Genomic DNA, 27,875 nt, shown 5'->3' on the forward strand with positions numbered 1-27,875 from the left:
TTCTTGCACGATACATGATTATTCCAGTGCAAGGGTTTAGTGGGGTCATATTGTAGACCCTGTTTGCAAGAGGAGATGACCACCTGGTCGGACATTACACAAATTTGATTGTTAGTATGGATAAGCAGATTTAATTCAATAAAATATTCCATGTTTGAAAATCGACGACCAACTTCTGTTCAGGTGGCCAGTGTAACAGTTCATTTCAAAACGAGGCGGGTACTGTAGGTGATTGCATTTAGCATCTACCGTGCGAAACCACTATTGGCCAGTCCCGGGCCACTCTCTGTAATGTAATCAAGAGAGTGGTTGAGTCACTCTAAGCTGAAATCGATCATATCCGTGTAATCATGAGACTTTTTGTGATTTTCTCTTTCAAAAATTCAAAAAAGTTTTTTATGGCGCTGTTCCTGTCTTCGGCCGAAAGATTTCTTCCTGAAACGAAGTGATTTTCAGTGATTTATGCGCACTATTTTTCGAAGCGAATGGAAAACTGACGTATGATAAAGTCTCTTCGTGTAGACGATGATTTGTAGCGAGGTGATTTTTGGCCTGAAAAGGTTTTAATCGGCTCAAAACAGAAATAAATATTCACCTTTCTAATGCTAAACAGGGTAAATCGCAGACTCGACGATTTGTAGGAGATCGCCACATTTACGGCATTTTTTTCAAGCATTCTTGCTGCGAACGGTTGTAATGTACATCATACATGCAACATGTATGCAACACATGTGCAATGGAGGCCAATACTGCAGAATGAACATGCTTGAATCAGTAGTATCAGTGTGGCAGACATGAGAGAGTCTATGGGCGGTTATTACCGCAAATAAAGACAAACCAAAGCAAAGACACTTGTGTAGCATATCAAGGACACGTAGATTGATACTCCCATGTGTGCCACATCAAAGACATCTGGAATGCATGTTTTGTTTTTGTTTGATACAGCATAGATACAACTAGACCGCAACCTCTCTGGGATAGACAGTTGTTTTCATGAGCCATACACAGCACAGATAAGACAGGACCGCAATCTCTCTAGATCATACACCACGTCAAAGATAACGATGCGAAGTCAACAGACGGCGCCACCGTCTTGGGAAAAGTAAAAACGACATCGACAACTTCAGGTTTTTGTTTATATAAGTGACTGGCGGGAAAATGCACATGTGTTGTTATGTCACTATTGCATCTATTCGTAGAGTTATTCGCCACCTCTCTCCCCATTATTCCAACAATTTGTTGAAGGAGGTTGACACAGTTTTCTAACTTATCTCTATCCATGGTTATGATATACTAGTATGATTAATGATGTTGAAAAGAAAGGGGATCTCAAAATACGACAGTCTACTACGAATAGATGCAATAGTGACATAACAACACATGTGCATTTTCCCGCTAGTCGCTTATATCAACAAAAACCTGAAGTTGTCGATGTCGTTTTTACTTTTCCCAAGACGGTGGCGCCGTCTGTTGACTTCGCATCGTTATCTTTGACGTGGTGTATGGTCCAGAGAGGTATTGCGGTCATGTCTTATCTGTGCTGTGTATGCCGCTTTAAACAAAAACAAAACATGCATTCCAGATGTCTTTGATGTGGCACACATAGGAGTATCAATCTACGTGTCCTTGATATGCTTGTGGTAGTTTAAGTCAATAAGAAATGAAGGCTTTCTTTCGTTTAAAATTTTGTTCACATTCGCGTTACAAAGGGCACCACAGAGCACGTAAAAACTGAAAAGATAAAAATACCGACACTAAATACACTGGAGACAGATTGTGACTTTGTGTCACAAATGACTGGTTGTGACATTCTTTTCTAAAAAGGACCAGTTGTGACTTCATCTTTTACCAAGGACAGAGGACAGACATTGACTATCAGCAGTAGTACTAAGCTGCTGTCATTTTACATTAGTACAGACTCAGAATAGCTTTGAAACTTCACTAAATTGAACACTAGTTTCATTAGCTAAATTACCCTTAACGGTGGCGCCGTCTATTAATGAACTCTCACTTCACACACGCCACGCGCACTGAAGAACGTGTCAATAAAACACTCGTCTCGGGCCAATTAAAAAGGCCCTGTACAGTAACAGTGCAACCTAAAGAGTATATACTATCATTACTTTTAGTTACCTCTATCCCAGCCTTATCTCTTTCTTATTTTTGTAATAATACATGATTGAAGTTCGAAGGTGTCTAAAATTGTAAGCGCCACGGTGGGCGGAAATGGCAAATGCGCATGCTCGCTAATTAGTCTGCGCGAAAACAACAAGGGGCGCCAAATTTGAAATACTAAATGATTAACATAAATCTCTGACCGTCACAATGCTACACAAGTGTCTTTGCTTTGGTTTGTCTTTATTTGCGGTAATAACCGCCCATAAGAGTCCTTTGCTCGCATTTTATGCGTGGAGCGCTGCAAACCCAGAGCGATAGTTTCTTTGTGTCACCCGGACAATAACGAATCGGCCAACACAAGTGCGCAACGATATGAATGAATTTTCCTTATCCAAGGTGTTGTGACGTCACGCTGGCACGCGAGTCCCACATTTCCTTGCATTCTGTTTTTGGAAGCCGCCCGGAACGGTCGTTCAAGCCCATTGCTTGAGGAGGGCTTCTTTGTGTGCATGTCTGGAGGGCAGCCTGGTGCAGACTTTCGGCGTAGTCTGTACATGTTGTCCCGGGCATGTATGCATGGAAATGCCTCTCTCGCATTGTGTTTCGGGTGGTATTTTCGAAGCAGAATGTGGTTCAGCTGGAGGCTCTTCTACACGGAGAGTTTACCGGCTAACCCGTCTATCCAGGGGATAGACAGACTGTCCGGTGGGCCAGTCACCCGTCCGTGGGGACGGAACCGTGCCGGCGGGCCGGTTAGTCTATCCGGGGGATAGACAGATTGTCAAGGGACAGTCACCCGTCCGTGGGGACGGAACCGTGCCGGCGGGCCGGTTAGTCTATCCGGGGGATAGACAGTCTATCCGGGGGATAGACAGACTGTCCAGGGACAGTTACCCGTCCGTGGGGATGGAACCGTGCTGGCGAGCCGGTTAGTCTATGCGGGGATAGACAGACTGTCCAGGGGACAGTACCCGTTCGTGGGGACGGAAATCTACCGGGGGGCCGGTTAGTCTATCCGGGAGATAGACAGACTGTCCAGGGAACATGGTACTACTTAAATATTGGTTCTGACCTAGTACATGTACAGTACGTTCATCCACTAGAAGATTGGGTTTAATATCAGGTGCGGAATTATCGCAATGAATCTTTGGTGAGGTTATCAAGGGCCTGCTCTAGGAAGCTGGTTGGGATTCCGGTGGCTCAGTCTAGAGGGAGGGCGTTCTTTTCTTTTCCACGGGGAGTAATGGTTATACGGTGGTACTGGAAACTCGTGCGGAACCTCCCTAATGGCTTTAGTTGGGCTTAGCTTAGACGTACATTGAGGTGTGGCCAGTCACGCTCGCAAGCGTTTTTTCATAGTGTCTTCATGGTCAACAAAGGTCGCAGACAAAGGCGAGGCAGGTCTCCAGCATATTTAGCCCTCAATTGGAGATTAAGGCGTAAACTCTATACAAATACAATAAACCTGGTGATGACAGGGACGTAACAGAGTGCGTAATATGAGCAAGTGTTACATGTAGTGCTTGAACGCTCAGGCCGTGTGTCAGAGGTTACGATCTGATTACCCAACTAGGACCATCAACCCTATTGGAAAGGGCGTTCCGAATGCGGCGAAGGCACTTCTGGTTTGGCACGCACCAGTAGCACTCTTACGAGAATTTTCTTTTTTATCACGGAAATGGCGAAAACATGGCTCAGAGAGGGTCATTCCCTTAAAGGGAGAGATTTCCTCCCTATTTTTGATCGTTTGCGAGAGCTGCCCGAGGACTTGGACGTTGCCGATATGGCAAGCCCGTCAAGAAAGTACCCCCTGGCATCATATTCTGCAGAGGACTTGAACACTGAAGTCAAAAGAGTTATGGGCCACGAGATGAAGGTAGGTAAAGAATATATGCCTCTAGCAAATGAGGGCCGCAACTGTCGTTGGTTCTCTCCGACGCATAGAGGCCGACAGCCGGTGGTACAGACAGGAGGGCCTTTCGAGGTCGCGTCGGCAACATATTGAGTCCAGCGAATAATTATAGTCGTTTGACATTCTCAGAAAGAACGCAACGCCGGTTTTGACCCAGAAAAGGCACTTCGTGAACGTAGAGCGACCCGATTCATAGACTGGGAAGGCAACCCCCTCGACGCGAAACCCTCGTATTCTTTGAAGCACACGTGGGATTGGGAAGGTTATCAATGGGAGGACAGGCTATCACGGCTACCATTCCGAGACGATAAAAATTTTACGACAGGTCAGGTCCATAGCGAGCCGGCTAATTGGTTATGGTTACTGGATCACAATAGCAACCCCGATGGTCTCATGGTAAAAGACTGGATACTCAACAAGGTCAATGTCCATGATTTCTTTCAACATTTTAAGGGCAATTTTGCGGGAAAGCACTTTGACTCGGTCTTACCTCCTCGAGTGGTACTCCCAAATTTCAAGAATTGTGAGTTGTATGCTGACGAAATCGCCAGGCAGCTCGAAGAAGGGATAAGAAATGGCTCCCTAGAAATTGTGGGAAAGGTGGGGGAAGTTGAACCTCCTCACCTGGTCATGCTTTTAGTTATGGTCAAAGGTTCTAGGAAAAGTAGGCTCTGTCATGACGAGCGTCTGCTCAACCTTTTTATGAAACACATGTCTTTTTCTTTGGAAGGCTTGCCCATTATTCCTAGCCTCCTCGAGCCTGGCGATTTCGTTGCTTCATCCGACAAAAAGTCGGCCTATATGGGTATTTCACTGACAGAAGATTCCAAGACCTATTTCGGTTTGGAATTCGGGGGCTGGTACCTTCAGTTCACCGTGTTGCCGTTCGGCTGGTCAGTCAGCCCGTTTGTGTACCAGAAAACGGGAATGCAAGTCACAGAATTCTTGAGGTCTCGGGGAATAATTACAACCCAGTATCTAGACGACCGTTTCTTAGGCCCAATGGTAAGGAGGGGGGCAACGGCCATCCAGAGGACAGGCCTATCCATTTTCTTCAACGCAGCTACGCTTTTGGCACTGGGCTTTACAATTGAGCGTTTCAAATCATTATGGTTCCCTCGGCTATCCTTGAAACATTTAGGGATGATTATGCACACGGTTGGGGTGCATCCATTGGGGCGGAGCAGGTGGTTCATGATTATTGGCTCGCACAAGATTCTAGGCCTATTCACCTCAAGGAAGCCGAAGCTGTGATAAAGAACGTTACAGTCAGTGCCAGATCGGGTAAGAAACAGAAGGGTGGATGTCCAGGTGGATAATTCCGCTGTGGTCTTTGCATGGGAAAGATCGGGGGCGAAGGATCTTCGGTTAGTGTCAATGATGAAGGAACTATTCCGGTTGGTTTCCGAGTTAAACTGTGACTTGAAGTTAATTTACATCCCGTCAGAGCGCAATCCGGCGGACGAGCCATCCAGGGTTTTGTCCTCAGCAGACTCGCGGCTTAGGGGATCCACCTGGGCAAAACTAGAGGAGTTATTTGGTCCCCATTCTTTCGATTTAATGGCCCTAGACTCTAATGCCATGTTGAACTCCAGTGGGCAACCCCTCAGACACTATTCTCCCTGGCCTCTCCCGGGGGCGTCAGGTGTGAACTTGTTTGCCCAGACCTTGTTACCAGCGGAAAATTACTACTGCTTCCCGCCTTTGGTCATGACGCCGAGTGTGGTGTCTTTCTTATTGCACGAATGCTCACGCCCTCTGAAAGTGACCCTCGTAGTCGCTAAACAGTCGCCACTGCCGGCGTGGTGGCCTCAGGTCGTTGGTAAAACGCAAATGGTTTTGTTGGGGATGCAAGGGGACATAACCGTTGTGGAAACTTCGTCTAAGCTGGGATATATACCGTCGGGTTTGAAGTTGCCCCTGTATGCCGCTCGTCTTATTTTGTCATAGTGGTTCTACCGAGTTTAGTGTTCAGATAATAGTAGTCAGTCTTAGTTGCTTTTGTTATACTCTTTCAGGGCAAGGGGGCTACTGGCCCGGTGCCGGATTTCTTCGCCCTGCGTGGCAGGGTGCGGGAGTTGATGGAAGCAAACCATGCCTCTGCCTACCAGAGGAAGAAATCAAAGTTGGAATGCGAGTTGGAGCAATTTTTAGGTCACCTGGGTAAAGCAATAGTAGATTGTGGGCCGGAAGAGATTTGCATGTTCCTGGTTTGTAAAGATAAGGCGGGTAAAACTCCTGTGCATTACAGGGATTGCTCGGCAATCGGTGATAGGAAACCGGTTTGCGGCTGCCCGCGTAAATTAGCTTTTGGGACTGTGCTAAACAAAGTTTCCCAGCTAAAAGCGATATTCACTGAGAAGGGCGTTATGTCCTTCTGGCAGGGGCCCGGGGGTAACCCGGTCGACTCCACCATGGTTAAGATTTTTGTGAAGCAGATCCAGATAGAGCAAAGCTTGGGTCACGTGGTGCAGAAGCAAGCTAAGCCTTTGTTTCTATCCAAATTAGTCATTATTGCCTCGTATATTGACAGGCATTTGCAGCAGTCAGCAAGCGCTACCCATAGATTTGTCTTGGCGCGTGACCAGGCCGTTTTCAAGCTTTTGTTCTTTGGCGGAGACCGTGCGCATGACTTGGGCCTCATGTTATTCCAGGAGCTGAGGGGCCTTCCTGGTGGAAGAGGTTACGTAATAAAGCATACTTGGGGTAAAACCCACAGGGTCAACAAACCTAATGTTTTCACCATATTCAGGAATCCAGATAGGTTAATCTGTCCGGTAAGGGCTTTAGAAACGTACCTGGCAACCGCTCGGGAGCTAGGTATAAGCCTAGATGCGGGGTTTTTGTTCAGAGCAGTGAAGCAGGACTCTGTTAGGAATAGCCCGTTAGAATACCAGACGATTTATTGTCGTCTCCGCTCCTATTTGGTCACTTTAGGCATCGACGAAGGAGAAACGCCTCACAGTCTGAGGGGAGCGTGTGCAATTTCTCTCAGGTCTCTAGTCCCAAATGTTACGGGAGATGCCGGCGCCCAAAATCATCAACAATTACTGATGAAACATGTTGGATGGGCGTCGGCGTCTAGTGCAAACCATTATTCCCGGGAGGATAAACTTGGGCAGGCTGCGGTAGCTTCAAGGGCGCTAGCCACTCCGTCATCCCATCTCGCGTGGTCCAATATTGAAGAACAGTATTTTGATGAGTCTAATTTGCCTAAATGTAATCTGTAACTATGGTGATTGGCGGCTTCATTATGATTTATAGCAGGTGTAATATTTCCTCCTTTAAAGACTTACGCTATTTCGAAACAATTGCGGTCTGGACGCAATGTCGTCATTATACGTAAGAATTTGTTGAAACGTAGTAATATTGTCGTCCGTAGATCAGCGGACACAGTGGTATCACTGAAAGCCTGAGTTAGTACGTACTTCAGCGATCGAGAATTGCCGAATTCAGGGACAATTTCGAACTTTTACGAAATGCGTATTCTTTTAACGGTGGTCGTGAAGGGGGTGTAGAATGGTGGTATGCAGGAGATTTATAGCTGTAATGGTAACATGTAATATAAAGGTATGCACCAAATATTTCAATAGTTAATAAAGGTACGGTTTCACCTTAGCTTCTTAGTTCTTGGTTTCTTGTATCTCAGCGGCAGGTACGGGTGGTAACAAAATTAATGCACTCCTAGGTGGAGATACAAGCACTTGTTTCAGTCACGTCCGTAGTGGAGGATCGCTTTCACGCGCTGGGGTAGGTCTGTAGGTTTGGGATTTTTAGTAAGGGGAATCTACAGACCTCCCCCCGCGGTCTGGGGTGCCCAGTGCCTCGTGCTCCAAGGCAGCATCGTCACGAGCTCGGAGTGGGAGTTTTTCATTCCCATATCTTGATACCAACGGAACGTGCGCGTGAGGTCTTGACACCTTGGATACTTACTCATACAAATCGTGATCTAGGTCAATAGGTCTCCATTATTGTTCGACAGTCTATTCACAACAACACTGCTTTCGCTTTATCGGCGTGCTATGAAAACCTCATGTGCAGACCAGCATATAACCGTTATGCACTTAGGTTTTACTCACGAACCAGGCCCACATCATCACTGGTAAGCATTGTTTTAAGCTTTGGCCAAATCCAATTCCAGTAGACCTCCTAGCCTCACACAAATACCATCGAACTGTTGTCACCCTTGGGTCTCAATATATGCATACCCGCCCTCCCCCACCCCAAATGCAGTCCCCGTTCGTTCTGTATTCGGTGCATCCACTCCCTGATAACAATTCCGTATCCATGCCGGTACGTTCCCAGTGTTTCTATTTCTATGTACATCCCACGTATCCATACACATGACAGACCAAGGGGGCATACACAGTAAAATCACCTGTTATTGTGTCGCTAAGAAACATATTCTGACACGTTTTCCTCGGTGTCCCCTCGCAGGTACTATGTTTCAGGTTTATTCTCTTGGTGAATTACCATGGCACCCCTTTCAGAGGGTGCTACTGGTCTTGGTGCGACAAGTAACCATTCTGTCACACCAGGCGCATCATCTGAACCCGCCTCTGAAAGGGGTGCCATAGAAATTGATAATACACGTTAATCATGCTTACGTACGACACTCAGAAGTATTAAGGAAGCAGGAAGGGGTGGGCGTGTGTGGTTTCTGAGTGTGAAGAGCTATAGGGGTGTCTGTTGACTGTAGGCGTGCCTAGTCTCTCTTAATGCACAGTCAACAGACATGTGGTTTCAGTATTAGGTCTTTCATGCTAGTAATGTGAAAATGTGACCAGAATAAGTGGCGAATGCTGAAAGCATTGAAAAAGAAGTAATTTTGTTATTGTTGAGGTACTCGGATGTTTATTATGGGCCGTGAAAACCGCTTTTTCTATAAACCCAAGGAACGGCAGCTAAAACAAACATGGCGCCAGTACTTTTGCTGGACGCATACTAAGATCGTTTTCTGGTGATAATTATTCAAAAACTAGGTTTGCAAACTCCACCAAACTTCTAAATCTTGTTTATTGAAAGTGTTTTAGGAGCTTGAAAACATTTTTAACCATATACACCCTATTATTTCGCGTTGGACGCCACTGGTCGCCACTGGACGCTAAATAGGATGAGCCATCTCGAGCGCCACCCAACGTCTGGTTTTTTATACGACCGCGTTCTTCGACGTCCTCTTTCACAAAAACATGTGAGGGAAGTTTGCGCGAGCGCCACCCAACGTCTGTTTTGATATACGACCGCGTTCTTCGACGTCCTCTTTCACAAAAACATGTGAGGGAAGTTTGCGCGAGCGCCACCCAACGTCTGTTTTGATATACGACCGCGTTCTTCGACGTCCTCTTTCACAAAAACATGTGAGGGAAGTTTGCGCGAGCGCCACCCTACGTCTGTTTTGATATCCGACCGCGTTCTTCGACGTCCTCTTTCACAAAAACATGCAAGACAAGTTTGCGCGAGCAACGACCGCTTACAATAACATGTACAGGTTTTTTGCGGTTTTCACGGCCCATAGTTTATTAGAGCCATGCCGTCCCGAGCTTCGCGCGATATGGACCATTCTGGATAAACTCAAGGAGAAAGGTATGCTCATTAGCATAATGTAATATGTTAAGAGCAAGCTCTAGTGAACTCACACAACTGTTTGACATGGGGGAGCACCCCCAAACCCCCGTCCTTCTGACATATTTAGCCAGTACATTGGGGGAAGCCCCCCCTCCCCATTGGACTCTAAAAATAGAATTCCTTGGAGACGCTGAACCACAAGGCCCCACAAAGAAATAGTCCCCGCCCGCCCCGGTAGCTGTCTCATATCTGCTGACAGAAGCAGCTCTTTGTGGTGAAATAATCATTGAATTTTCCACCTGCTAGCCTAGATAGGCCTATTTGTGTATGTTTCTTAAATTAAATGCATCTTGTCATTAAAGGGGGACTATAGGCAGGAGCAGAGGGGCTAATTTGGCCATCTCAGGTGACTAATATACACAGTGAGGGCCGTCATGTCAGATTCACCACTAAATATATTCCTCGTACAAAGGTGAATCATTTCGACGTACTGTGAGATATGAGAGACTATTGGCCTATTGGCGACTGTGTGTAACTTTATCTTGCCTGCCTAGCTGCTGCCTATATTGTCCCTTTAAGACTCAAATAGATTGCTGCTGCAGTGTTTGACGTAGGAAGTTAACTAATCCAAGTTAATGGTAGTCGTCAAAGTAAAGACAAACTGTTCATATATGTATAGGCTATTGCAAGCGTAGGGTGTTTTCGTTTGTGGCCTTCATACACTAAAAGCATAACCAGTCCCCCCCCCCCCCCCCTTCCGTAAACGGGGACATTCCCAGTTAGAAACCAGTTGGCATGCATTGAGTTCATAGTAAATACATATCCGCACAACAAACCGAACACTGATGACAGAGACCTATTTTAACAAGACAGAAAACCAAAGGGACGTGCGTTATACAAAGAGGTATTCAATAGCTATTATGCTTCACGTCTGTCAATAATTCATAAAAGAATTCATGGCGTCAACTATACGAACAATCTCTATCTACCGGTACTTAGTCGATGAATGGTTATATACTTCGCAAAGGGATTTCGGGGTAATTTAGATACGATACTAAGTTAACTGTGGGCTAGTTTGCCAAATTGGACAGTTGCCAGCAAAGCGAAGTAAAAGACAACCTGTTCAATAGCTATATGAGATATTGAAAGTGTAGGGTGTTTGCGCTTGTAGTCTAGTGTAGACATACACCGAAAGAAAATAACCAGGGTCCCCCCTCCGCAACCGGGGGCTTTAAGAACCAGTTGGCGTGCATTGATTACATTGGACAGTTCATTAACTTGACCGCCCCCAGTATGATATGCATTGATCAGGCCAAGGTCCCTTCACACTGATTGGCGTAAACTTTTCGCTGCCTGTGGCGAGGTTGTGGTAAGTTGATGAACAGTGGTTGGCATTGCGAATCAACTGATCACTTGTGACCTAACTTCTAATTAGCGGTTAGACCTGTGGTGTGGTTTTGTTAGGTCTATTGACGATCTCCAATAAAATAAATCGCACTAAAATAAAACCCGTATCGGCCTATCTTGAACCCTTACAGATATTGATGCAAAGGCGAATGGTACAACCATTAGACAAACTGGTATCGCCAACCCATTGTCCATCTTCGATTCACTTAAACAATTTTGAATGGCATAAACGACAATGCGCATAATATCGTGGCGTGCATATTCAAAAACGGTATGACTAGAACGGTGAGTCGATAGAGTACTATAGAACAGAAAAATTTCTTTTACTTCGGTTCAAACTTGTACGATCATGCATCGCCTCAATAGACATACCTCGATGTGACTTATTGTGCAGAGTCTGACCTTTTGATTGCTGTTTTATAGGAATGCAAATTCAAATCCTCAGACAACACTCCTCTAAGTTTTGTTATAGTCGTGTGATAAACATTAATTCTCATCGTTTCATTCTCTTGACACATTTGACATCACACATACAAAGCATGGTATTCATATATAGCCTATATATGCCGACATTAAATTATCTTCATGTAGCAATTTGAATAAATCATCACCGCGTTCTATGAGGCGCCAAACGTTCCAAAATTATTTAGCTTTTTTAGGTGTCGAAAAACATGTTATATAGCTAAATATTCAAAGATATAGATAAATACATATTTCTGAAATGTGCATTTATAAATTGTTACTTTTGATCATAAATCTTGAATTATCAGTTTAACTTTCTATATAGGATTTATGCATTTTGTACACAGAAAACTCAAGATATATCTAAATATGAGAACCTAAATCTAAATACGAGAATGGTGCGACTTATTTTGTATATTTAGGATTTAGAGAAGCAGGTGTTGAAAAAACTCTGTATTTAGCTAACTGCTAAATATGCCAAACGTTCCAAAATTATTTAGCATTTTAAGGTGTCGAAAAACATGTTATATAGCTAAATATTCAACATATCCGATTTCGAAACGATGGATATATAAAATCCTTTGCAGTAGTCGTTACATATCTGTCTTTTTAGCTAAATTCAGCTTTATTTTCTAAATCGAAACTTTAAATCCTAAATACAGAAAACTATGAGGCGCCAAACGTTCCAAAATTATTTAGCTTTTTTAGGTGTCGAAAAACATGTTATATAGCTATATATTCAAAGATATAGATAAATGCACATTTCAGAAATATGTATTTATCTATATCTTTGAATATTTAGCTATATAACATGTTTTTCGACACCTAAAAAAGCTAAATAATTATGGAACGTTTGGCGCGCCTCATAACGCCTGATATACGATTTATGATAAAATATCATAAAAACGACGTATATATGTACAAAAACCGGCATTTAGCTAAATCGGAAATCTAAATCTAAATCTCGTTTCTAAATCCAGGGAATGTTCACAGTTTTCTGTATTTAGGATTTAAAGTTTTGATTCAGAAAATAAAGCTGAATTTAGCTAAAAAGACAGATATATAACGACTACTGCAAAGGATTTATATATCAATCGTTTCGAAATCGGATATGTTGAATATTTAGCTATATAACATTTTTTTCGACACCTAAAAAAGCTAAATAATTTTGGAACGTTTGGCGCCTCATAGCGTTCATATTCAGAAACCATAAACTTTAATACAAGTCGCGTATTTCAAAGAGTTTAATCACAACACGTATTCATCGTTTATGGTTCGACATTATTTCCTTTCTCCGCGGGAAATAATACAGTCTTTCCTCCTCGACTTGATATTTCGGCCATAGGAATGACCTCTTGCTCGATCCCGAGGAAGACAAACCATTCTACTGGATGTTTCAAATGAACGAAATAATAAAGATTTAAGAACGATCTTAATGGATGTGTTTATCAAAACAGGAGTAAACGTCCAAGGATGGAAAAATACCAAGGCACTGTTTCGAATGATTTTGAAATCAAATCATCATGACATCAATTTTGTCTCAACCTGTTGCTACGGATGAAGAGGCAACGTCTGCTTAATAACTCACACAACGTAGTTAGTGTAATGGTTACGTATGTGTATAAAGTGTAAACAAAATTCATATATCCATCATGTCCATCGAATCTGAAAATTTTTTTGCAGACCCATGACAATTCTGGTTCCGGTACAGTTTGTCGCATTCCATACGGGCCGCGCTTGCCGATCCTGCTTTCACGACGCACCGCAACCACAGTTACCATGATTCCCATTGTTTCCTTCCTCGTGACGCAATTATTTCATGACGTCATGAGCCATTGACCATTCACGCAAGTAGATTTATTTACACCGGCGCCACTGTCCTGAAGTGCGGGTGTGGGACATCATGTATCTAAAAATCGTCTGCTAGAACATACAGGACAACAAAGTCGGCGGAGACAGTTGTGACATTTCATTGCAGACGAAGTAAACGTCCTCTTCTTCTCGATTTACGTACTTTACTTCAAAAAAGTCAGTTTTAACACTACTGCACAAATATAGAGTGGTCATAATGTTCCATTTGGATAGAGATTTGACGGACTGATTTGGAAATTCATTCCAACCATGCAACTGTTTCAGAAATGAGAAAAAGCTCCTGGGTGTCATGACATGCATGGTGTGTCTTGCCTCTGCATTTTTGTACTCAGGCATGTCAGAGGGTTTTCAATTTTTATATCATTGAAGAAATAATTCAGTCCAATCTACAAGTATATCAATCACATCATTTATTTAAAAATCGTCTGCTAGGACATACAGGACAACGTCGGTGGAGACAGTTGTGACATTTCAATTTTCATTGCATAGAGATTTGACGGACTGATTTGGAAATTCATTCCAACCATGCAACTGTTTCAGAAATGAGAAAAAGCTCCTGGGTGTCATGACATGCATTCAATTATTATTTCACCACAAATAGCTGCTTCTTCCAGCAGATATGAGACAGCTTCCGGGGCGGGGACTATTTCTTTATGGGGCCTTATTGTTCAGCGTCTCAAAGGAATTCTATTTTTAGAGTCAAATGGGGGGAGGTTGGGGGGGGGGGGTCTTCCCCACAATGTACTGACTAAAACCTGTCACTTTCAGAGAACGGGGGAGGGGGTTTGGGGGACTCATCCCCCAATGTACTGGCTATATATGTCAGAAGGACGGGGGTTTGGGGGGCTCCCCCATGTCAAAGAGTTGTGTGAGTTCACTAGAGATTGCTCTTAACATATTAGCCATTTGTCTGAGTGTGGTAAAAAACAAGAGATTTTCGCGCAGAATATTTTTCGAGTTTGGCAGAGTAACTATATAGCCTGGTCTACACTAGCAAACATTCCCCAACAATCGTTGGCCAACATGAGCCAACATCATGTTGGCGAATGTTTGGGGACCCGTCCACACTATCAAACACAGGCAAACATTGCCAAACAAATGGGATTCACGTCCGACGTCGTAACTGTGGGTGCGGTGCGTCATGCATGCAGGATCGGCCAATGCGCGGCCCACATGGAATGCGACAAAACTATACCGGAACCAGAATTGTCATGGGTCTGCACAATTTTTTTCAGATTCGATGGACATGATGGATATATGCATTTTGTTTACACTTTACATACAGTGTATTCGTAACCATTACACTCACTACGTTGTGTGAGTGATTACTAGCCCCTGCTCGAGGTAATCTTGCGCGGTGTTGCTTACATCGTGCTGGAAAACGTCTCGTACATGCGCCAGACTAATGAGTAAAGAACTTCTGGCTGCGCGAGAAGGTCCTTCTGCGCGTAAAAATGACCATTGCAGAGACTCGTGACGTAGGCATATATTTTTTACAATTAAAAATGCTCTCAAAAGACGATATGGAATGATTATTTATTAACACTTCCTGAACTATATACCTTCTAATTATCACTTTACATAAATAGGTCAGCGTTAGGTCACGTACTTTTCTTCCTCGTCACAAAATAGTTACAACCCCACAATCGCGCTATAAGTCCATGATAAGGCCACGGTGACCCGTTTTAAATGTTTCGCCAGCTTCGCTATTTTGCCGCTACGCGGCGCGTTGGGTCCTTGCGTCCAGAATTCAATGTATCCTTGGTTACTCGATGTTATTCTAAAATAGCACCCAAACACAGAAAAGGGTGCGCCAAAAGGTGCCGTACGCCCGAAGCACCCCTTCTGGTACCCTAGTTTCACAGTGATAGGGACAACGCCACCACCGACGACTGCTGTCAACTTCGGTGATTGGGACATGTACCAACCGCAACTCCAAGGCTAATGAATTATCCATCGCCTGGCTTGTTAGGCAGGGTTAGGCCTATAGTTATGGGTGCACTTCATGATGATCAGATCAATCTATCAAACACATCTAGCCACATGTAGCCATCTCTGGTCACACTTCTTATTAGTTTAATTTGATAACAAATTAAAACTGAAACGCGTTGAAACCTACCTCAATCACTAATGGAGACAAATGGATATTGGGAAATATTGCTTTGACATCTACATGTATGCATATCGTGCGTATCACCATTTGTTATTATTGATCTGATCATGATTTTACCATACTGTTTCAGATCTGTGGAATGAGAAGAAATAAAACAAGCTATTTGTGGCAAAGCTGTGATAATCACTAAAATGGCTCCCTCCCAGGCCGGGGTCGAGCACGAAACAATATGGACCAACATGAGGACCATACTGATTCAGCAAATCCACAAACCACACCTCGACGCATTCCTTAACTTTTTAAAAGATGATCTCAAGATGTCTGATATAGAAGACTCGGTCCTCAAGAAAAGTGCCAACACCAGCAACGTGGCAACACTCTTCTGGCAGCAGAAACGGAACCTGATGGACTACTTGGAAGAGCGACACTCAAAAGATGGCATTTTCGAATTTCTATTAGACTGGACAAAAAAGGTCAAGATGAATTTGACGCTGGACGGCGATTCTGTTTGTCTGAAGCATCACCTTAAGCGCATTCGAGGGGATTGGAAGCTTGCGCGGAATAAAGCGAGGAGGGAAGGTCATCTGGACGAGGGAGAATTCGTGGGGAGGGAGGAGGCACTGAGGAAAGTGAGGGAGATGCTGAGGAGGGAAACAGATATGATATCAGGTAAGGAAAATTCTCAATGCCGTGATCCCGTGAACCTCTTCTTCGACTATAATTGTAAGCAGGCTGGATATGCAGTAGATAATGGCCATGGACACAACTTACAGACCTGCATCATTGTCTCCCAAATCGAAATTGAGTTTGTCATCCGAAGACAAAAACTCGGCTTCTGCCTTTTTGCCAGTGCCGTCGACATTCTTTACCGCCAAAAGTTAGAGTAGTTCGACGAACTACGACTAGGATCGTCCTTCTCACTGAGGTCTGAGAGCAACCCTAACTTGGCAGTGCCGCGCACAAGGTGTAAGGCAATTGGGGACCGGTCTTTCTATAAATCAGCTCCAGATTTCTGGAACAATCTTCCCCCAAACTTAAGGATAGCAGAGAGTTTGCTCGCCTTTAAGAAACTTCGTACACACCTTTTCAAACCGTCTTTTCAATGCACCTAGGAGTCTTAGAGTAATTCTTATTATTTGGGCGCTATACAAATTTACTGATTGATTGATTGATTAATTGATTGATTGATTGATTTGACACAGCCTTTCGCTTAAACCATGATTGAAATGTCTTCATTCCAGGCGTGTTCATCTGCGGGATGTACGGCTGTGGAAAGACAACCCTGGCCAGTGAAGCTGCTAAGAAGGGCCTGAATAAGGTGTTTGACAGATGCTTCATAGATCTCAAGTGCGTATTTTATCGATTTTTTTATTCCATTACTCAACAGTGTGGCGATTCGGACAGTGCCAGCAAATCACTGTCCACTATTGTTACCAAAGCGGCTAGCAGATGACAGCAAACAAAATTGAAATCACATGCAGATTCAACCGCGAATATTTCCTGTTGTATGGCACGCGACGTGGATTTGCTGGTTGCTATTTCCATATGATAGCTCGAACACATATGTTAATATGTCTATATTGATGAAGCTGTCCTGAATTAGCAGTGAAACCAGTGTTTTTGCAGCCCCACGCCCAATTAAGGGTACAAATTGCGCTTATGTCTACCATGTCTGCCTAAGTTGTGATTATCATAGCACGTGCTACCTTGGATAGTATGTACAGCAGAATAGAAAGAAGTGATAACAAGCACTTAGCTCAAAGTGTTTCATAACGTGACTTAAAATGCAGTTTATAGGAGGCAGACTGTCCGCTATGGTTACATGTGGACACTGTCATGACTGTCCGCTGTGTATGGTGTAACCATAGCGTACAGACATAACCATAGCGGACAATCTACCGTATCTTTTTACATTTTAAGTCACTTTATAGAACATTTTGAGCCAAGCGCTTGTTATCACATCTTCCTACCGGTATTCTGCTGTACAAGCTGCACAAAACAGCCCGTGCAATAATCTCGACAACTTAGGCAATTATATGGTGAAAATAAGCACGAATTGTGCCGTTATTTGGCATAGAGCTAATCTACTTATTCAGGACAGCTTCATCAATATAAACCTATTAACAGATGTGTTTAAGCTATCATCAAGAAATACCTATGAAATACCAATCAGCAAATCCACGTCGAGTGCCATATAACATGAATTATCCGTGTTTGAATCTGCCGGTGCTATCAGTTTCTTTGCTGTCGTCTCTGCTGGTGCTTTGGTAACCATAGGGGACAGAGTCTTGCTGATACTGTCCGAATCCACACACTTAGTTACTTTTAAAAGTTAATTGCCTTTCCAATGATTTTGTACTTCGCAACTTTCGCGTCACTCGTGACTTGGGACGAGCTATAGGAAAGTCAATGCAATGACACAACAACTTTCCTACATAGTTCTCAAATGCAGCTTTCAATCAGTGCTTTGAGCGTCGAGAAAAGTTATCATAAAACCTCATATTAATGATTGCTCGAACAGCCGACGAACACTGCGTAGTGACAATTTGGCCACGGTTTTCCCTTCTTTGAGGTACGCCTCTAATGGGAATCAACGGTGACTTTGTTTCGAAACGATATGTTGCGTTTCAGAGGTATCAAAACAGTAGACGAGCTCTTCTACAAACTGAAGCGGAAATTGGGGATGAAGACGATTGGTGGCGAAGGGGTCAATTGGTCACAGGTCATGGATCGACTTAAGAACTATGATACAAATGGTAGGTAAACCCAATGGCCTGGTTGTTCAAACCAGTTTCGTCACTAACGCTGGCGCTTACTTAAAGAAAACCTATAAAAATGGGGAGTTTTGAACGGCCCGGTTGAAACCTAAGGCGGGAATAAGCTTCCATCGATAAATGTTAGTAGTTTCGAGTTCCCCTCAGGTAGTTGATTATGCAGCGAATGAGCTGCATCAGAAGTAATTACCAATTTAGTTATTTCCACCACTTTCAGCTGGTCTAAATAAAGACTTGTGCCACGACTGGATCTCACTTGCGTTATTTCCTTCAGTTAAGCCCTAAGTGACCAATACAAGGAATGATGGTAAACCCAGGCATTACATTTCCATGTCAGCTCAAGAAATTCAGTTGAGGCCTATTTCCGCATGATCGTTTTATGTCTATCATGCACAAGTTCATTTTTTTGTGAGCATCGTGACGTAAAATACCAAAGGCCTTGTGCGAGATACGCTTCGTAAAACATTTATGTGGAGATGCACACTGACATCGAGCTTTTTTCAGATCTGCTAATTTTTTTTGATGGCGTGGAACAACTGCTAGAACCAAAGGGACAAGATAAGGATTTCGAGGCCAACTCGACCTGTGAGGAGATGATCAATGTTCTCGTTGACATCATCAATATTCCAAACAGCAGGGTAAGTGACAGAAACTCCGTCGGTTTTCACCCAAAATAAGAATGTGATTCAAACTGAAATGCAGCAAGTTGCCATTGCAGCATGGGGAAAGGATGCTTTTACACTCTTGACAGTACCCGAGACCTTTATGTGAGCATGCTCTCATTTGGAAGCAAATTCTGCAACTCCAGCACGGATGTCATGTCCCACCGAAATCAGCACGGGTCTCAAACTCGCACAATGCCGAAATTTGAAAATTTCGGATATTATATTACGATGTGTGATGTACCCTTGCTAGGAGAACTTGCCATAAATTTTTTATCGAACACGAGTCATTCAAAGGAGAGATTTCACACTTTTTAGGTTTCCACTTCTGGCCCCCTGGTGGCAAAGTCAAGAATTAGATCGGACCGAAATTCATTGTCAGGGGTCACCTGACCTGGGGGTCCTGTGTACAAAGTTTCAAGTTCTAGCTCTAGCGGTTAAGAAACGTGCCACTGTTTTTGAAACAGGATACAGACAACACAGTGGTGTTGTATAGACTCCTCTACGGTAAGACAAAAACCACGAGCTGGAACTAGAACGCATTTGCAATAACTTATCAGTACAGTTTACAACTTTCTTACCGAGCCCATCTTTTGAATAGGTCAAGCTCATTTTGACTTCACAACTGGACATCTGGGCTGACGACATCCACCAGCGCTACCCACCCACCGTCTACGAACATATCAAAACATTGAGGCGTTCCTTGGAGATCTATCGCCTGGCAAACTTCAGCCATATTGAATGTCAGATGCTGATAAAGAGAGTAGCTCCTGAGGTTAGTGTTTACGTGTATATGAGGCGCGCGGCCAGGGTATTGTCATAAAAACCTTGTGCATTGTGTGTGAATTCAGTACACATAGTTTTAAGGCTAAACATTACAATTTAAATTTATCAATCAGTATTGAATTCCTCAGACATCATATAATGAGCTATTATTGATTAAGGTTTTAAAAATATTACAGACTTCGGAGTTGAGATATGGGACATTCCATAAAGTCAAGGAATTGTCGCAATTTTGGCCTCCCATAGGAGAAATCTACACAATTCTAAACTGGACACTGAGACCACGAATATAAAAAATCTATCAATATTTGCCTGGATCATATTCCAGTATGCTGTGTCATTTCAGGGGTGACACTGCGCCCCAGGCCTCGTAAACTTGGTAGTTAGCAGAAAGAAACTAACTCACTAAATGTCAAGCATGTATAGCATGTGCTATATTTTGTCCAGCCTTTTTAACATACTTCAAACTAGTGATTCATACTACAGACAGGCGGCAGCACCGTACCGCCAGGGGAATAGGGGCCCTCTCAGAGGTACAATACATATGCTCTCCAGATCTAGAAAAATGCAAATAGCACTCCACTTGGTCAAACTTGGCCTGACAGGTGGCCTTCAAACAGGACACACTCGTTTTTTTAGGAACTATGGTTCGGAACTGCCTTGCGGATTAATACATGACCCTGCCCTGCATTATATACCAATCGCAACTTTTGTGAAATCAGAATTGTTTTTGGATGTTTTAGGCATTACACCCTGTATTATTCTAGTTGTCACTTACTGTCAGCAATGTTTTCTAGCCATGACGAACGTGCAAGTTGTATGCTTATTTTGAATACCTAAAAGGTCTTAAAAGAAAGGCCAAAAGAAACTATAGGGTTAGCTTGAGAGTTTCTTTTGGAGACACGTCCACCCTGGCATGCCCGTGTCCACCCTCATCCCCGCCCAATAAACGGCCCTGACCTGTTATGTTTGCACAAGGATAACAATTCAAAATGTGAATGATTCAGATGAAAAAAAGAAGCAGTCAGTATAAGCAAACATAAATAAGGCTCCCTGATATATGTTTGGTATAAGTAATAGCTTACATGTATCTTTCATTTGTATTTCAGGCGAGTAAGGAGATGACGACAAAGCAATTCGGAAAGATAGCTAACGCCTGTGGCTGTAACGCCCTTGGGGTCCAGCTGGTCGCCAACTACCTCCGGACAATCAAGGGACCTGTGGAAAAGGTTCTTGAAAACATAACGGAGGACTCACTGAAGTTTGACCGAGGAGCTGAGAAGAAGGTAAACTTGCTGTTGCGATTTTTACGGCAGCCTCTAATGCATCATCTTGACCCGCAATATTTTGAGATCGCTAAATCACTCAACCAAACCTAGGTGGATGAAAAGTATCTGGAGTTAAATTCATTTCTTGTCTTGGCTATCCCAGGAGAACGAATTTCTGCCTACAACACTGTGCCCATTAAACGGATTCTAAAAATACACGAACAATTGCATTAGTTGGAACGATGACAAAACAGGCGACGAGGTTGGACAAAGTGCGATGGGCGTTGACCTTTGCCCTCTTTAAGTTTTCATATCAGCGCTATGATTGGGGCACGCGCTGAGAGCGTACCGAGAAAATAGGAAAATCGATGGAATCCGTCATGGGTTTGTTGAGCTGGATAGTGGTGACGCAAACGCATGACAGTCCGGATGCTAATGCATTTACATGAGTTACTTGCTATTCTTCTACGGCAGGCATTTTAACGAGTGAGCCTTATATCAATCCTAACAATAACCATTAGCTTCCTTAACAATAACCATTAGCCTTCCTTCTCCTAACACTAACTCTAATCCTAACCCTTCCCTATTACTAATCATAACCCCCTTTTCATCAGTTTAATCTCTCAAATTGCCCCGTGTTGTTAAAGTACTCTAAGAATACCCTCTTCGTAAAAAAATAACCCAAAGTTGGCAGCGGTTCCGAGTTTTAACCTGTAAATGGTTGGAATACAATTGTAAGTAATTTTTGGTTGCTCTTTTTCAGATGACACGGGTCTTCCGTTTCATCTTCGATAGCATGGCTGAAAATTCCCGTAAACTGCTCATCCAGCTCTCTGCCTTCGATTCACCTTTTGATGTAAAGGCCGCCATGAAAGTTACAGAGTCAGGAGCATCGATATTAGCGATGAGCGCGGCGCTGGATGTCCTCATCAAGCGGCACCTATTGGAGGTCTATGACATCCGTGACTCACAGATGTCGGGAAAGATTAGCATCTATGATTTTATTAAGCATACGAACATTCGACTTTCCCTCCACACTCTCACACAGCAGTTTACGGATGATATTTGTGTTCCAGGTGGGAAATATACCGCCATTAGATTGGAAGCTGACGAAAAAAAACAAGAGTACTACAGGGATATGATTTGTCGACTTGGCCGCCAAGTAGTGCATGATTCTCTAACCGCATCAATGACGCTTTCAGAATATAGAGGTCAGCTCAAAGAATGTATCAATCAGACGATAAATGACGAGAGAGTTTTGCCTTCCTTTACTGACCGAAAGAACTTTAGGGAGCAGTATCACTCGCACGTTGTGATGGAATGGTTCCTGAAACCGAAGAAACGTGCAACATATTACTTCAAAAAAGCACAGTTAGCAAAACAAAAAGGGGACATGGTCTCATTTGTTGGGATGTATTCTTGGTATGCAGATACATTCTTTGACGGCGCTTCCTATGATGCTGAAGTGGTCAAGAAAGTTCTCGAAGAAATAAAAATGGTGCTAGGCGATCAGGTCAACTTTCCACAGAAGAGCGAGCGCGAGGATGAGGGTCGTGCTTTGGTTCGAGGTCACTATTTCTACGTTCAAGCAAGATACCATTTCAAACAAAACGAGCCAGATGATGCCATAGTAGTTTCTAGAAACTGCGTTAAGACATTCAAAGAGTTTCTCGGCTATGATCTAGCATTGGGGCGTGCGTTGAATTTGGCCGGGAGTGCATACCACAGCAAGGGCGATCAGCCAAAAGATGCCTTGAGGTACCATAGAAGGGCTTGTGACGTCCTCGAGAAACTTTCTAAGAGATACAGCGCTGATATACATTTTGACAGCGTCATGTTCTACCAGAATGTTGGCAGCCAGTATCATACCATCGGCAACAAAATAGCAGACGAGATTGATATGAATATCATGTCAGGTGATAGGAGAGAAAATCTGAAGACAGAGAAGTTGGAAAACTACAAGAAGGCACTTAAATATTACGATAAAAGCATCGAGGTGATCGACTTGTTGCATATGACCGGGACTTGGAATCATGCTTTGATCTTACGGAATAGGTGCACCCTTCTCAGCGAACTCGGCGAGATAGAGCAGGCGCTTGAATCAGCTAAAGATGCCCACGAAATCGCCGAGAGGTTCCTGTTCAAGGACACCTTCCTTCAGATTAAGAGTAACTCGATTCTAGCGACAGCTCATTGTGACATGGCGGAAGAAGCGTTCGGTAAAGGAGATATAGGCAAGTATTCGCTACCTGGGGCAAACATGTATACGCGTGACGAAAGCATAAGCTTACTCAATATCGCTTATGAAAAGTAATCGATCTCATCTATCATCAGTGTATATGTTTCGACAGTCAATTATTATTTGTTCTCAAAATCCAAAAAGTCTTACTGGCAAATATTCTCATCTCTGTTAGGTTCTCAGATCTACAAACTGTCCCGTTAAAGAGACAACTTGGGCATGAGATATGTTGCTTATTCAAACACAAATGGCTTGCAGTAAGATATTTTCTTCGAAAAAAACAGAGGCATTGAAAAATCTTTAACTGCAATGAACAGTGCACTAGAACGGAATGAAAGCCATAGATCCACCAGTCCTGACAATTCGCAAGCAATTTCTAAAACCGCCTCGCAAAACGAGCGAGTATTCAGCATTGGTGAGATGTTACATGTTGCGAAGCGCGGTGGCAGGCAGGGGTACTATCCCTCAGGCCACCTAAAACATTTGCTGAAATTGTCCCTTTAATGCAGGATTTGAGGCGCCTGAAATGCTGATTTAGGAAATGTAATATTTCTATAAAAGCGGTTCTCACTTGGAGTTCTACTGGTAAACGTTTAAATGTCTTGAACGGTTACGAACAATGCAGCCAAGCCCATTCGGACGGGGATCACCTTGGATTTTGCCTCAAATTCGAGATGGCCGCCAAATTCTAAAATAGTAACAACAACCCATTATCTTCAGAAAAGTATGATGAGCAGATGTTTAAAGCAGAGGAGTGCTTCCACGAAGCAGCTAAATACGCCATTAAGATGGGCAGAACAGCTGAAAACTATCGCGTACTTGAGAAACTGATGAGGGACTATAGAAGGCACTTGTATAGCTGGGGAAAGTGCGAAGAAGCTCAAAAAGTCACTAAGGTTTTTGAGGTAGGTAGTAGACGAAATGATTCCAGTCAAGATCGACCTATGTTTGGGTAATTTTTCGAGGTTGAGACCTCCTTTTGTGGGAACCTAGGCCAGGGAGGCCGGAATGGAACTGGCTTGCAAGGATGGAATTGTCACCTTAGGCTGCATTCTCAAGACCTCGTGGCATTGGTAACTGTTGCTTAGTGATCGACGAGCCCAGTTACGAGCGTACCTTTGAGCTACATGTACGCAGCAAATTTAGCTCTTGGTCCTCACATTGGGAGAATGCTCAGGACTGGCCGTGTGACCATAGATTGTTTTCTTGAGACTTGCGGACTTGTGGCGTTGTTTCCAAAGCGTCTGCCAACCACGACACTTATTCAGTCTTAACATGTTAACGGAGTTGTGGACACTGTTTTAATTTAGGAAGTGACTATTTGGCAAGCCAGGCTCACCAAACAGCGCCTTTTTTCTGCCTTGGATGGAGAGCCGAACTCATGCATATTCAACCATCCAGGAGCTCATTATCATTTGTGGCAACACGGTCAGCAACACCGGAGTTACAGCCGAAACGCCTTTAGAAATGCACACTAATGCATTTAACATGCTTATCAGTTAAATCACGTTTATGACTTTTTTTGTAAATCCATACAGTCATGTACATGTACATGCTTCTTCATGGATTATTGATCAAAACCCGAGTTTAGTAACAGAAATTGAATCGAGAGCGGGAAGTCGGCCATTGTTAAATATGCGCATATAAATTCGAATATGACGTCACTGCTCTCTGATTGGCCAACATGTTGTAACCTCTCCGGCTCGCCAAAGAGGGTAGTATTTTTGCCCTGTTTGGCAAGCCCGACTTGCCGAACAGGGTGGCTTTTTAGTGCTGTTTGGCAAGCGGCTCTCCAAACAGAACAAAAAAAGATGCCTGTTTGGCGAGCGGCTTGCCAAATAGACCCGGCCTTTAATTTATTGCTTTTTTGTATGATTTTAAACAACGCATTGTTCATATTTCAGACCATGTTGGAGATAAAGGGTTCGATTGATGAAATTCCACCCAACCTGTACCAACGGATGAAGAAAAGAGTCACTGGCTTATTTTGGCAGGAAACCACCGAGGCACTCGGGCGCCCTCTAGCAGATGATTTACCGACGCCATATGAAAAGAAGTTCAAAGATCGAGAAGTGCTTGGACCCAGTGAAACGTTTGGGAGACCCATTCATGTTTCCTGGAGGGACAGAGGCAGACGTTATTGGTGGAGAGTCATGCTGGTGTTTGAACCGTTGCATAGAATCTGGTACAGATGGTTCCAAAGGAGTCAAGGTCAAGGACCAGTACAAACTGCAGCTGCGCAAAAATCCGAATCGTCTGCTACGAAAAGGAAGCAGGACAGCGGAAGTATTGTCCAAGAAAAAAGAAGAAAGATAGACGGCAGCGAGAGTGTTGACCCAGGTCACGTGACTGTACCACAGGATTCAAAACTTGCAAAAGTTTTCGAAGAAAACGATTCAGATTCGTCATCAAACGGAAGTGACGTCACTAATAGGAGGCGGCAAAGGTTAAATGTTCAACGGTTAACACCAGTGAAACCGGAAGAATATGATGAAGACGCGATGTCAATGGTATCCGATGCCTACAGCACTGCTTCGACGCCATTTTATGAAAATTTCGACGAATCCAGCCGACTTGGAGAAGATTCGAGTGGCGAGGCAGACAGTTACAGTGATGCAGAGAGTGGAAATGGAGGAGAGGAAGCTATGAATCTAGATCTGGAGGTGGGGCGCTTGGCGGTTCCTGAGACACATCTCGCCATAGATGACTCGGAGCCATGCGGAACAGACGCCAAACCTCTTCCCATGCCATATGTGAGTTACTCGGAGGACCCTGATGAGGGCACAGGGCAGGCCACAGTCAAGGATGCGGAGGCCTCTAGTAGCGGGTACTTAGCAGATGTAAGCAGTATGCAGGATAAACAGGGTGATGCGTAAATGTGGACTATAAATTGTGGTTCTTTGTATCTTCTGACAAACATCCCGAGTAAACATCCCGCTGATTTGTCAGTTCCCTCTGACCCTCTTTGACATAATCCACTTGCATTTTCGCACTTAATTGCCCCAAATGGCAGTAAATTTGATGTACAAGGGAAGACTCGGCAAAACCCCTCAAAATTGTTCACACGCACGTAACGCGCCCCGGCCAGCACATGCCGGACTGGTGTAATGCTAATTGTATAGTCTTATAAAGATATCAGCCCACATGTAGCTCAATAACAAAGTACGACATAGCACTGCACTGAGCTTTGGGTTTTCACCTACTTTTCAAGGTAAAAAAATATCGCTTTGACCTTGCGGAAGCAAATATGAAATTACAAAGAGCACGGACGGGGCTTAGCGTAGTTTTCTAATAGCAACGACCGCCGCGTGAGAACGCCCGGCCTAGTGGTGTCCGGCATTGAGGCTGGCAATCAACTGTCTTGGCTGTTTTTCAAATGGGCTCCCACTGAAGTTGCATTGAAGTGGGAGCGCAGTAGGAGCAGGTATACATGCTTATAAAAACTGGTTGAATTAGAAAGGTTATCAGCTTCTCCAATTGCCTCGTGGCTGTGGTCTCGTCTGAGATTTCGGGGAACTGCAACTCGAAGCGCACTGACTCAGTTCTTTCCGGGAAATACCAAGAGCGTTGAGGTAAAGCGGAGGCTGATTAGACAGAATATCCATTTCATACTTGCAGGACTTGCCAACTCATTGACTTTTAAATGCTTATTGCAGATTGATACTGGTGTACTCAAGTAAACAAGAAGAGTGCGCCGACTATAACAATGATGATAGTTGTGCGTCCAATCTGCGTTTCCACTTGCGCTGCATCTCGGAGAGGGAGGTAGTGACGCGTAATATTGTGGTCTTTAATAAAGCTATTAGAATTCCCAGTCGATCATGCTTTTTGTGTATAGTCAGTACCTCTCAACGAAAGTAAGCATATTACCATGCGTGTAAATGAAAAGGCATGCAGATGCCCATGACCGGTGTTCCTCATATCTCAGTGTTTCCATGCAACAGACTGACTTGGCATTAATTATTTTTATTGGAAGCTTCTCCACAACAGTTGCAACTGCTCCCGGGGCAGTCCATTGCGTCACCTTTATTGGATCTGGATAGGGTGAGGAATGAAGCCGGTCCACTGCGTACGGAATGGAAGTGGCCCTTGACGACTGTCGACCATCGTCAAGAGGGAAACAATCCACAAAGATATTTAGGCTGTTAACCGTAATAAAAACAAGGTCGAGGAAGGACATTGGAAGAACAGCCGTCTTTGTCACTGCCCCCAACAAAGAGGCAACTGAGGAATTTACCCTCGAAGAATAAATTCTCTTCTGTCTCACCCCTTCCCTGGGCCATCCAGACGATCTAATTAGGCCGTTTTTTGCTCGATACATGATTATTCCAGTGCAAGGGTTTAGTGGGGTCATTTTGTAGACCCTGTTTGCAAGAGGAGATGACCACCTGGTCGGACAACAAGCCTCTTCGGCAGACTGCTCGGCCGTTTTCTTGCTCGATACATGTACTTCATGCACAACAGTCTGGTGGAGACATTTCATTGTAAACGCAGTTTGTGAGAGGACGCACCTGGGTTGACAACAGAAGGAATGCTTAAAGGGGTACGCTGTTCATAATTGCTGGTGATCAAGGAAAATAGAACGCAGTAATACAAAAGCCGTAGTGCAGTTATGATGCATACGAATTTGCTGAAACTTGGTATCGATAGTTATCATATCTGCTTACAAAACGGCAATGCAGAAATTTATGTCTGGTACG

The 27,875-nt window shown here is 43.8% G+C and overlaps 1 protein-coding gene across 1 annotated transcript; it reads left to right on the forward strand.

Annotated features, from left to right (window-relative positions):
* Window positions 1–8,012: 8,012 nt before the first annotated feature.
* Window positions 8,013–26,984, forward strand: LOC135488371 (uncharacterized). The gene is made up of 10 exons (XM_064772960.1): window positions 8,013–8,132; window positions 15,580–16,118; window positions 16,691–16,796; window positions 18,081–18,205; window positions 18,728–18,861; window positions 19,487–19,660; window positions 20,778–20,954; window positions 21,700–23,170; window positions 23,896–24,080; window positions 25,080–26,984. Exons 2-10 carry the CDS (start codon window positions 15,641–15,643, stop codon window positions 26,049–26,051), a joined length of 3,822 nt encoding a protein of 1,273 aa, XP_064629030.1. The 5' UTR covers window positions 8,013–8,132; window positions 15,580–15,640; the 3' UTR covers window positions 26,052–26,984.
* The last annotated feature ends 891 nt before the right edge of the window (window positions 26,985–27,875 follow it).

The sequence above is a fragment of the Lineus longissimus genome, chromosome 5 (genome assembly GCF_910592395.1).
Source record: "Lineus longissimus chromosome 5, tnLinLong1.2, whole genome shotgun sequence".
NCBI classification, from domain to species: domain Eukaryota; kingdom Metazoa; phylum Nemertea; class Pilidiophora; order Heteronemertea; family Lineidae; genus Lineus; species Lineus longissimus.